The 13228-nt window shown below is 39.2% G+C and overlaps 1 protein-coding gene across 2 annotated transcripts in view; it reads left to right on the forward strand.

The window, feature by feature from the left end:
• MALRD1 (MAM and LDL receptor class A domain containing 1) overlaps nucleotides 1-13228 on the forward strand; it is a 562786-nt gene that overhangs the window by 131022 nt on the left and 418536 nt on the right. For both annotated transcript variants that reach the window (XM_084782548.1, XM_084782549.1), the window contains exons 15-17: nucleotides 6427-6579; nucleotides 7031-7136; nucleotides 7575-7942. In XM_084782548.1, the coding sequence (XP_084638674.1) occupies nucleotides 6427-6579; nucleotides 7031-7136; nucleotides 7575-7942 (627 nt within the window). The remainder of the gene's footprint in view (nucleotides 1-6426; nucleotides 6580-7030; nucleotides 7137-7574; nucleotides 7943-13228) is intronic.

Genomic DNA, 13228 nt, shown 5'->3' on the forward strand with positions numbered 1-13228 from the left:
CCCACAACCCTGGAGAATGAGCTATCCATTGGCTAGATCAGGATAGGACTCTAAGTTTACTGCATGCATTGTCCTTGGTTGGTACAGCAGTTTGTGCAGGCCCCCTGGTCCAGATCCACCAGCATTGATGGTCTCCTTGTGATCTGGTGCGAACTAGGGGAATCCAACTGTTTAATTAAAACAAAGCATCATGAGGCCTGTGGTGGGTGTTGATGCAATGTGATTTCTGCCCAGTGCTCTGAATGTCAGAGTGAAGAAACTCAATGACGTGTGGGTAAACAGCGGGAGTACCTATGACTCTCTTAAGGTAGCCAAATACCTCATCCTCTAATCACTTATAAGCTCTTAATAGGGACATTTGTGTTTTAAATTCATTGTAACTTATAAAGAAAATATAAATTTATAAATACTAAAATATATGCATGATAATACAAAGAAACATTATTGTTTAAAATGCAGTAAGTTTGAAGATCAAATGTTGTAGTGTTTTATATATACACTGGCTTTCCTTTAGAATGTGTCATTCTTTCTATCCATTTATACAGACTTCTTTTTTATTTCATAGTTCATTATAAATCTTTCTGAGTTACATATTACATTTTAAATAGTTAATTAATATTAACTGTTGATGAAGTTCAGAGCTCAATTATTTCAACCTTATCTTAACTTCAAAGCATATAATCACTTGAAGGCATGATAAAGTTAAACACAAAATAATTACAAAAGCAGAGAACATGCTGTGAAATAGGGATATAGTATTAACACAATGAACTTTAAAATAGTAACTGCCTAATCAAAGCACAGCCTTAGTGAACATAAGCCACCACACTAGAATACTCAACTTTTATCCTTCACACAATTGATAGCCTATGACCATATAGTGGGGGAGGAAGTCCCACTTGGTCATAGACCTAGAGGAGGGGAATATGGTGAAAACGGGAGGGAGGGAGGAAAGGGAATATACAAGTGATGGCATAACAATTTAGTTGTAATCTGATTACATTAATTAAATTATTTAAAAAGAGAAACTCAGAAAGCTGGAGGAGAACTAGTATGTAACTGTGTGTGTGTGTGTGTGTGTGTGTGTGTGTGTGTGTGTGTGTGTGTGTGTAGTGTACCTACATATGTATATGTATGAAGGTCAAAGATCCATATCAGGTGTCTTCCTTGAGTATTCTCCAGCTTGTATTTTTTTGACAGGATCTCTCTGAAGCTCTGCCTATTGTTTTAGCTGCTCTGGCTAACCAGCAAGGATCCACCTGCCACCCGATCCTCCTCCTAGCACTGAGGCTACAGACATTTACTTTCATTTCCAAGTTTTTACATAGGTGCTATAGATCAAACTTGGGCACTTTACATGACAGGCACTTTACTGACTGAGCCATCTGTCCAGTCCTTAGAATAAAAAGATCTTTAAAGAAGGATAGAGTCAAGTTTATAGATTTATTCTTATCTATGTTTATCTAGTTTACAACCTGGTCATGTTAGAATTGTTAAAAAGTTATTTTAAATAACAGATTTTTTATTTTTTTAAGAGTTTATATCATATTTTATCACACTCAGTATCTCTCTTTCTTCTAATTCCTTTCAGATCTACTCCCACCTCCCTACCCACCCAACTTTGTGCTCTCTCTCTTCTAAAACCATTGAGGCCAGTTTCTCTTACCCAACTACTCTTGGGTGTGGGGCCAGCCCTGAACTGGGGCCAACATACAAGGGATCACACTAATAAAGAAATATGATTCTCCCTGTCCCAGAAGCTCTCAAATCCCAACAGTTCTTCAGCTAGTAGGGTATTGTTTTGTGTCCACCTAACCCCACTCCATGCTGGGATTTTTTTTTCTCTGATTAAGGGCACATGGTATCACAATCATTGTGAGTTCATATGTGCATCTGCCCTGTAGTGTCCAGAAGAAACTGTTTCCTTAAAAGTATCTGCCACTTCTGGCTCTTACACTTTTTCTCTCTCTTCTTTTCTGAAGCACCCTGAGCCTAAAGTGCAGGTATGTGGTATAAACATCCTATGTTGGGTTCAGCATTCCAAAGACTCTTATTTTCTACATGTTGACCAGATGGAGTTCTCTGTGTTAATTGGCTTCTATTGCAAATGAGGAGAATAGACTCTGGCAAATTGTCTTCTGATTGCTACATGCAGGCAGCAATTTCTTCATACAAGTAAATATAAACAAAACACACAACATGTTAACAGAACAGTAATTTACCTTGGGTATTCCTTGGGGATTAAATAAGATGGCAGTTGTTTCAAGATGTTTTCCACACAGAATCAGTGGCTGTTGACTCAGATATCTGTGGTCTACAGTGTTGGCCTTTGAAATTTGAATTTATTTCACTGTTTTATAGATATGGAATTTTTCCTGCAGGGATGTTTGGGTGCCTCATGTTTGCCTGGTGCCCAGGGATGCTGGAACATGGTGTTGGACTCCCTAGAAGTGGATGAACACACAGTTGGGAGGCACTGTGTGGGTGCTAGGAGACAGTCAAGAGTCCTCTGGAAGAGCAGTGAGTGCTCCTAACCCCCAAGCTATCACTGCAGTCCCAGATCCCTACTTCTAAAAACCATTATCCACAAGTTCCAACTATGGTCTTTTAAACTTAACCTCGGCATCTGCCTATATGGCTGAGACGACAGAATATTGTGTTCAATGCCACTACATATCAGGCCATATTTCCTGCTAAGGCTTTTGAAGTTTTATGTGATACCCAAAATATCAGTTCAGAATCCTCTTTTATATATTTTGTGCTTATTCCTCTCATTGAAACCACCAAAGCAATTCCAATATAGCAAAAACCAAAACAAGACAGGGCTAAAAAAAAAAAAAAAAAAAAAAAAAAAAAAAAGACAGGGCTATATAGACAGCCTGGATCTTTACCATTCAAAGCGTTCTCAGTTACTACACTTGTTCAATTTCTGACTCAGCAAATGGCTACAAAACTGACAGTGATGAAACTATTTGTCAGCACCACCAATTGTCTTCCAACACCCTCTCCCCAGAGGCGACAAATGTAATTATAATTAACATAATTAATATAGCCCACTTGAGTAATTTTTCTCACAATAATTAAAAGCCATTGTAGAGTCATTAGCTTCTCTGCCCATAGTCATAGAAAAGACAAGCATAAGTTTCACAAATTCTGTGTCAACAGGCATTCGGTTACAACTGGAATTGCCCATAGCCCAAAGCTTCCTGCATGTGAGCTCTGAGTAAATGGTGTTTGCAATATTGTTTTTGCAGGCGTTGCTTGTGGTGGAATTAATTGCAGAAGTCAATAATGCCCCCAGAAGCAGTGGCAGATCTCTGAACCTCAATTATTCAAATACACCCTGAGTGTTGGATTTTGTGGTCATAAATAGCTATGCCATGGAAAATGTCCATGGTGGTTCTGGAAAGGTGTATGAACAATTAGTGGCTAGGTTAGAGACTACATCATTACATTTATAAGTAATTAAGCTTTTTAAAGGTACATAGGAACATGGATATGAAGAATAATAGAAAAACACCTCTGAGTTTTAATAGCATTTTTATTAAAATTGTTTTCTCTTAAAATTATTTTTCTTTAATACATGAAAATTTTGTATACTTATATGGTGCCATTTAGTGTTTGAATACGTTTACTACAAGAAATTTTAAAAAATACTTAAGGAGACAGACATGCGTAGAGTGATATTACGTTCATGGAAACAATGTCTGTCTCCTTAAGCATTTTTGAAATTTCTTGTAGTAAAAGTATTCAACACTCTCTTTTATCTTCTTTGGAATGTGGAGCAGTATCGTGTTTCTCAGTCTCCCTGCTATGCAATAGCTCAACATAGCTACTGGTCCCATCCCATCCATGGCTTATGAAACAGTGGCTAATCTTTACCCATCCCTTCCTTCTCTTCCGTTTCTGGTATCGTCTTTCAACTCTCAACTCTAAGATCAACTCTAAGATCAAACTCTAAAATCAACTGTATTGGATTCCACACAGGAGTCAGGGCATGGAGTATTTGCTTTGCCTTCCTGGATTCCAGTTCTTGCGTATTGGAAACAATGCTACAAAAGTTCTTGCAAATCTGATTCCTTTTACAGAGTGTTGTTGAAAGGTCCAATTCTAAGAGAACTAAAGGGCCACTCAGAGGTGTTTCCAGTCCTACTACCATTGGAGTATTCACTGTGTCCACAGCATCATGTCCCTTGTTATGTGAAAATCATGTTTCCTCTATGGGTGGCTGTATGAGGTATAGCAGCAAGAATGTATTCTCTTCTGATTTTGTATAGCAAGAACTCTTTCTTAGATCTTCTGTTGAAGTTCATCTGAAACAGGGTTCAAAGCATTTGCTTCACACATCTAAATATTTTGGATCTTTTCAAATCTATGTATATTTATATTTTACTTGTATATTTATGTAGTTGATATAGATACAGCTTTTAAACCACAAACATTTAAGCATTCTTTGGATTTTATTCTTAGCTCACAGTTATTCCTTTTCGATTTTGAATACCATTTAATTTTGCTTCTCAAGAGTTTTAAGTTTAAGAAATCATTATTTTAGGTTTGAAATGCATTCTTCATATTGCATATTTATAGTTGTACGAGCTAACTGAAATATGGGTTTTATTTATTAAAGTACTCAGTATTCAAAAGTACTTTAGATGGTTTTACACATTCCGTCAGTTTTGAGAAGAGTTGAAGTGATACACAGGTCATATTTTGGGCAGGAAATATCATAGAAAGGAAATATATTTTGATATTATATATTGTAGAGAAACCATAGATATTAGATGTGACATGGTTTTCTCTTGTATAAATAGCATTTTGAAATTTTAAGATGATTTCTCACTAGCTTAAAATGCTAATAATTTCATTTACTTCATATTTTCATCCAAAGAATGATTGATTCTTTCCTTAGATGTTTTAAGAGATACAGGTCATATTCTTAGTCAAAAGTACCCAGTGGAGAAAGATGTCAATGAATCAATCATAAATTGGAATCTTTTTTTAAAAGACTGAACATTTTATTAAGTGAATTCAGATCAGGCTATTTGGTTTATCCTTTTTTCCAATGTAATGATCAAATTTTTCCTTCTTCTTTTTCCAACTTTTTAATAAAAGAGTATTTTATGGGAAGTCTAATTCCACACTGCAACTTGATCATATATGGCACTGGTAAAATTAACTACTTTATGTGAAATGCAAGACCTTTTTCTATGCCCACCTTGCCTTTGAATAATGACACAGAGATCTATTATATTATTAAAAGCTTAAGACACTACAGCTGGGCAGATCCTCAGCTGTTCTAACCTGGTGATACTGGCCTAGCCTACTTCCCAGCCACATGGCCCATGAGGCTGCCACCTTAGTCTCATCCTGCCACCTATATCTTCATCCATGTCCCAATAGTGATTTCTTCCTCTCTCCCTCTGGTCTCCCTGTGAGACCCTCTCCCTGGGCTGGGATCTCCCTCCTTATCCTCTCCTGCCCAGTTATTGGCTGTTCAGCTCTTTATTCGACCAATCAGAAGGTGGTGGTGAGCAATGTTCACAAAATACCAAGACAGGAGATGCTTTATAATAATGACAATGCCAAAGTCCAGACTGCAACCATATCTCTGGGTAGAGAAATCAGAATTTGAATACACAACACACAGAAAACATCATCGAACACTTTATCTTAAACTCACTTTTCTTTCTCCATAAAGAAACACCGTCTTCATCACCTGTGGCATAGGGTTATTGTGGGATTATACAAAGTGCTCCGGAGAGTCTCTTGTGCTGGTAATTTAGTAGCTGTCAGCCCTTGTGCTACTACCCTCTTGCAGTTCATGGCTTGTATTTTCCCCGCCCTTCTCTTCTCTTTCTTCTCTAACTCAATATGTGGGAGTTAACCAATTTCTAAGCACGTGTCCTAGAAAAGCATTCTACACAAATCAGGTGACCCACATAACAATATTTGAAATACCAACCCCTATGAGAATCAGGAAGGAGATAAAGGAAGTATAAAGGACATAGATCTGGGGCTTTTATGGTAGGAGTGTTTGAATCAGGGACTGTCACTTATGATTTTTTTAAAATAAAATGCTCTGTAGAAACAGACTTGCCACTTAATGTTGAAGGAGGGAAAATAACATGACTGTTAGAGCGAAGTAGCAAATATTAGAAATTCCTTAACCAATGCAGCTGGGTAATGCTGCTTCCCAGAAAGAATGTTTGGGAAAACCGAATCTGTGAAGTTGAGAACTCTGCCTTCTCCATTTCCAGTGTGAAAAATATGTCATTGTTTCAGACCGGGAAAGATCTGTATTTTTCCTTCTGTGATTCTTGGTGACTTAAGGAGTACGGTTGGGGGGCATATGCACTTGAGTGCTACGTCCCCTAGGCAGGTGACTCTGTGCGAGCAATCTAAGAAAGGCTCCTTTCTCTTCTGCAGTTGCCGGTTGTGACTTTGAAGCCGACAGCTGTGGGTGGTTTGAAGCCAGCGGTGCTGACCATTTTGACTGGATGTGGAGCTCCCCAAATGATCTTTCTGCTGATTTCAAGGAACAAGCCCCACCTGGAGACCACACTCACGGCACAGCTAAAGGTAAGGCGCTATCAGTGCTTTACACACGTCTGTTGATTGCTGGCTTAGACGTGTGCGTGTGCGTGTGCATGTGCGTGTGCGTGTGCGTGTGCGTGTGTGTGTGTGTGTGTGTGTGTGTGTGTGTGAAGATCACAGCATGGTAGGATGACACTGATAATCAGTTGTGCTGTCTGCAGGAATTGATTGCTTTATATGTGATATGATTGGAATTGATACATTCTTGCCTGTATTGACTGAAATTATAAATTGACTGTTAACATCACTCAGATGCATCTGATTAAATACAAAAAGCAAGTTTTTCTATGGTTATTGGCTTTTATTGATGTGCAATTTTAATTTTAACTGGATGAGAAACTTGGCATTGCCTTAAGAGACAGAAGAACATTCATGGCGTTGCAGAATCCAGTAGGTAAACTTACTACTTTGTTTTTTTTTTTTTTCATCCCCACAGGGCATTTCATGTTCATTTTGAAGAACAGCAGCAACTTGTTTCAAACTGCTAAACTTCAGAGCCCGACTTTCAGCCAGACAGGGCCTGGGTGTACACTGTCATTCTGGTAACTGTTGTCTGATGCTGAATTATCCTAGTAAGGTGATGGCTGCAGGCAGATCCCTGCACTTGATAGCTGTTCATTTTACCCCTGGTTGCACTTTACAGTGATTACTGCATTAAATTAAAGCAACTTTAACTTCAGAGTATATTATCAGTCTTGGTCATTGTATTTCTTAATGTGAAAGAAGGCTTCCTGTCTTCCATTGGGTTTTAACTTAATTAGGAGTCTCCTTGTGTCTCGCAAGAGGCTCCCAGCATTATGAGAGCCATACAATGTGCATTTCAGCAGACAAATTCTTGCAAATGGGCAGCCACAAGTACTATGGGAAGGAACTGTGCCCATCTCCATAATTCATTAGTAACTGGCGTGAGCGGAAGAGTCCAAAGATCAACTCTCTGGTCTCCTCTAATGTTTTCATTTCTCACGTTGGTTTTCTTTCAGGTTTTATAACTATGGACTGTCAGTGGGGGCAGCTGAGTTGCAGCTACATCTAGAAAATTCCAGGGATGCCACAGCCCTCTGGAGAGTATTGTATAACCAAGGCAACCAGTGGTCAGAGGCAACTGTCCAGCTAGGACGCCTCACTGGGCCCTTCTACCTGACACTAGAGAAAGTCAGTATGGCCGTTTACAGTGGGGTCTCTGCTATTGATGACATCCGTTTTGAGAATTGTGCTCTTCCTCCTCCTGTTGAGCTTTGTGACAAGCCAGATCACTTCTGGTGTAGACAGACAAAGGCTTGCATTGGAATCCATCAGCTCTGTGACCTGGTTGATGACTGTGGAGATCGCACAGATGAGATTGACTGTGGTAAGTTACGTTTTTCGGGGGGGGGCGGGATTGTACTATGTGGTTTGGGGCTTTTGGTCTTGATTCATTCTCTGCTTTAGAGGCAATCAAGCCAATGACTAAAATATAGTTGAAAAGTTGATGAATACTGCATGGTTGATTAATCAAATTAACTAAACACGTCAGTCTTTTTTATTACTAAAGACTGCTTTATCCTTATGTTGTGTGAATGCTTCTGCCTGCCATAGTGCATGTGTGGAGGTCAGCACAATTTGCATGAGTCAGTTCTCTTATTCTACCATGTGGGTAATGGGGATCAAACTCAAGTTGTCAGGCACCGCGGCAAGTGCCTTTACTAGATGAGCCACCATGCCAGCTCCTTGCTATTCTTTTTTTTTTTTCATTTTTTCTCCTTTATTAATTTATTCTTGTTACATCTCAATGGTTATCCCATCCCTTGTATCCTCCCATTCTTCCCTCCCTCCCATTTTCCCCTTATTCCCCTCCCCTATGACTGTTCCTGAGGGGGATTACCTCCCCCTGTAAATCAAAACAACTCTGAGATTCCATCTTACACCCATCAGAATAGCTAAAATCAAAAATTCAAGCGACACCACATGCTGGCGAGGATGTGGGGAGAGAGGAACACTCCTTCATTGCTGGTGGGAATGCAAACTAGTACAACCACTTTGGAAATCTATCTGGTGCTATCTCAGAAAAATGGGAATAGGGTTTCCTCAAGACCCAGCTATTCCACTCCTTGGAATATACCCAGAAGATGCTCCAGCACACAGCAAGAAAATTTGCTCAACCATGTTCATAGCAGCCTTATTCATAATAGCCAGAACATGGAAACAGCCTAAGTGTCCCTCAATAGAAGAATGGATAAAGAAAGTGTAGTACATATACACTATGGAATACTATTCAGCTATTAAAAACAAGGAATTCCCGAAATTTGTGGATAAATGAATTGAGCTAGAAATGATCATAATGAGTGAGTTAACCCAGAAGCAGAAAGACTCAAATGGTATATACTCACTTATATCTGCATATTAGCCCAAGGGGCATGTCCCACGAAAGCCTTCACTTACCAGGAAACTGAGACAGAGGGGAGGACATTCTAGTGGGACTCTAGATGAGAGAAGCATGGGAGAATGGCAAAGTAGAAGGATCCAGAGGGTCCTAGAAGCCTACAAGTAGAACATTATGATAGGCAGATTTGGGCCCAGGGGTCCTGCTCAAACTAAGGCACCAGCCAAGGACAATACAGGTGGTAAACCTTAAACCCCTACCCAGATCTAGACAATAGACAGAACACTCTCCATAGTAGAGTGGAGAGTGGGATATTACTTTCTCACATACTCTGGTGCCTCACTTTTGACCATGTCCCCTGGAGGGGGAGACCTGGTGGCACTCAGAGGAAGGACAGCAGGTTACCAAGAAGAGACTTGATACCCTCCTTGCTATTCTTAAGTAGGCTTGCCAACCAGCTACAGGAGAGATACATCAGTAAGAATGAATACAGAGCTCCTGCCTTCATGTGTTTCACAATCGAACTGAAGAGACATTTAAGTATTTATTAATGAAATATATAATTACGATTTTAGCTTGAACTGTGGAAAAGGTATTGTGTGGCTTTATAGAATAATAAAATTGGATTTTCTGCAGGTGATAATTTATCTAAGATATGCAACTTGGCGAGTGAGACTTATGTTCAGAAGCCGTGAAGTATGAGACAGATGAAAGTTGGAGTGTGTAAAGAGAGCACAAATCAGAGATGGGATATGGGGGAGGAACAAGGTCAAGGATCTCTGTGATCCACGCTGAAAAAAGCATTCTCTATTTTAAAGGTGTTTAGAGTGGTGGTAGCACTGAAAGTTGACATATGTAAATGTTAGTGTGGGTGTGATAGAACTAGTGGATTTGAGAACAGACTTAGGCGATACATTAGGGAGCATTGCAGGATAATTTCTGAAAGGGAATCACTTTGTCAGTGAGGCTTGAGCTAGTGAGGAAGTACAGAGGAAGAACCTGCATGGGGGGCGGGTTTTCCTTTGTTGTTTTGTTTTCTAGGAAGAGAGAGTGAAGTTCAGAGGCTCAGTTATTCTTCTGGTGTCAAACTGCTGAATGTTTGAGGAGTCTTGCTGTGGTCTGGCCCTCAGTTTCCTGAGCCTGGCTCCCACAGATCCTGTGCTCACATCTGAAAGTAAATTAGCCACTAACAGAATTATTTGTTTAAAAAATCTGTTACAAAATGTTTCCATCATTCTTGGACTCCTATCCTTGTCTCAAGATAATTTATAAATTTCAAACGTATGTGCTTCATAAATCAGAAAACTCATTAGAAGCCAAACTGAAATGGTGGAATATTCAGTGCCCCATAGAAAACAGAATTTTCATATAAGTCACTGGAATGTGGTGTGTGTGCGATCTTTGATATGTGTGTTATTAAAAATACATTAAAGTCCAAATTACTATCTAACTCACAAAATTTACACAACTCTTATTTGAATGGATAGAGTTAACATTGATTTTGACAGTGGTAATCATATTATATATATATATATATATATATATATATATATATATATATATATATATATAATTGGTCAGAAATCTAATTTAGTCTTTGCAAATTCAGGAAGAGTTTTAGCTTTTTAAAGTTCTCAAAATTGCTTTTCAAACATCCTGATATTAGTAGAATAAAGTATGATGTTATCATACTATAAATAAATGTAATCATAGTTTCAACATATTTCTTGCTTATTTAATGGTACAGAGAAATAGCAGTGGCATACATTGAGACATTACCTTATTCAATATACTATGCATTACACATCCCAATTTTAAAATTGTATTTGCTGCAGGGTGCATGGAGATGTGGTCCTCCAGTGAAGGGTAGAGTTCCATATGTTATATTTTCGAATCAAGATTGAGTGTAGAGTCAATGTGCCAACGATCAATGTAAAAATTTGTTGGCCTTAATGTCAGTTTTATGTCAAAAACTCTGCAATTTGACATCGTCTTTCTGCTTCACAGCCAAACACTGACATGTGGGGAGTACCTGGAATGTCCCCAGTTCACATCACAGCTGGCTTGACTAGTCACAAGTGAGGACTCATCAGACAAAAGCCCATCTTCCTGCTGACATCTGCTTACTGGTTCCCTTCATTAGGCCTGAGCTTCTCTTCTGGCCTGTCCTCACAGATGATTTGTTCTCGCCCAGTTGCTTTGCTTCACCTGCACTCTTATTGATTGTTCAGGGTGCTTGCTCACCTTTGGCACCAAGAGCCATCACTAAGATGAATAGTCAAAAGACAGATGACATTTATATTTAAAATATTAGCATATAAATGGAGCTAAAATATGAAACTACCTATGAATTCTAAATCTTGTCTCCTTGGCCCAGGACTTCCAAATATATATATATATATCATTTGTTCTAAAGCAAATTTCTGGTGCCAACAAGAGCTTCATGTCTTGAAAAATGAACATGCTCCAATACTATCCTAAAAATAGAGTCTTTGATTGATGAGGTCTTAGTCAATTCTTTTTAAGTTTGACTGAATGATGTCAGAAGTTTAAAAGCCCACCATTAGTGTGCTGTGATGGGAATATAAAGTAGTCACTATGGAAATCAGCATGGAGATTTGTCAACATACCTAAAAATGGAGCTGAGCTACCACTTAATTTTGGTTATACTACTACTGCGCATATACCTGAGGGAATACAAGATACTTTATAATGGGCATTGCTGTACAGATGGCTATATTTGTTCATGAGAGCCAACTTAGGGAATCTGCCTTAATGCTCTCCAATGGAATAAATGGACATATTAAATGTTGTGCATATATCCAATGGTTTTTTTGTTCAGGCACAAACAAAAACAAAAGCATCAAATTCTTCCATCTTATCTCTACACCTGAGATTCTTCTCTCCTGTTCAGATATATCCATGGACAGCTCATTCTCCATGGTTCTGGAGACAGAGGGGACTGCCTCTGACATGAACGCTGGTGCCCCCGATTTGTTCACTTCTCCTTGGTGGGGAGGACTTATGGGAACACAGAGGAAGGGGAAGAAGGCTATCCGGATGAGACCTGATATGTTGTGGTCATATATGGGGGAGAAGGTTGCCTTCTGTCAGAGGTCTAAGGGAGGGGAATAGGGCCAAAGAGGGAGGGAGGGAGGGAAGGAACAGGAAAATAGAAGCAAGGGGATAACAATTGGGATGTAATCTGAATAAATTATATTAAATTAAAATTTTTAAAGTATGTCAGAAAAGAACAAAATCATGTCATGTACAGGAAAATTGATTAAAAGCAGACGCTATCCTAATGAGTGAAATAAGCTAGACTTTGAATGACAAGTATGCCAGCCTTTCTGTCATGTGTGAAGTCTGATGGAAAAGGGATGAGATAGTTTATAGCAATGGTACAGCAGTTAAGAGTACTTACTGCTCTTCCATAGGACCTATGATCAGTTCCTAGCACCCACATGGCACCTCACCGCTGTTTGTGACTCCACTTCCAGGTGATCCAATAAAATTTCTAACCTCCACGGCCCCGTGCATGAATACAATGCACTTAGATACAGTAAGCCTGCATATACACAAAAACACATATTTTAAAAATTGATGGCATCTAATTGGGGCTATTTGAAAAAAGGAAGGCAGACACCATGACTAAGGCAACTTATATAAGACAGAGTTTGTTGAGGGCTTACAGTTTTTGGAAGATGAAAGTTCATGACTATTATGCTAAGGAGCATGGGAGCAGGCAAGTGGTCATGGCATTGGAGTTGTATCTGAGAGACTTCTTACTTACCTACAAAGAAGGAGGTGAGCAAGCTAATTCAAGATGGCCTGTGTCTTTTGAAACTTCAAAGCCCCACCATACCTCCAGTGACATATTTTCTCCATCAAGGCCATATATCTTTATCCTTCCCAAGGCGTTCCATCAACCAGGGACCAAGAATTCAAAAGTATGAGTGTAGGGGGATGTATTTCCATTCTAACAACAGATTCCATTCCCTGACCCCCATAATCTTGGGGTCATATCATAATATAAAATGCACTCTGTCCAACTTCAGACTCTAGTCTATTTTAAAATAATTTTTATTAATTTATTCATATTACATCTAAATTGTTTTCCCATCCCTGGTATCCTCCCATTCCTCCCTCCCTCCTGCTTTCCCCCTACTCCCCTCCCCCATGTCTGTGACTGAGGGGGACCTCCTCCCCCTGTATATGTTCAAAGGGTATCAAGTCTCTTCTTGGTAGCCTGCTATCTTTCTTTTGAGTGCCACC

This window comes from Acomys minous, assembly GCF_964271855.1.
Source record: "Acomys minous genome assembly, chromosome: 5".
Lineage (NCBI taxonomy): Eukaryota > Metazoa > Chordata > Mammalia > Rodentia > Muridae > Acomys > Acomys minous.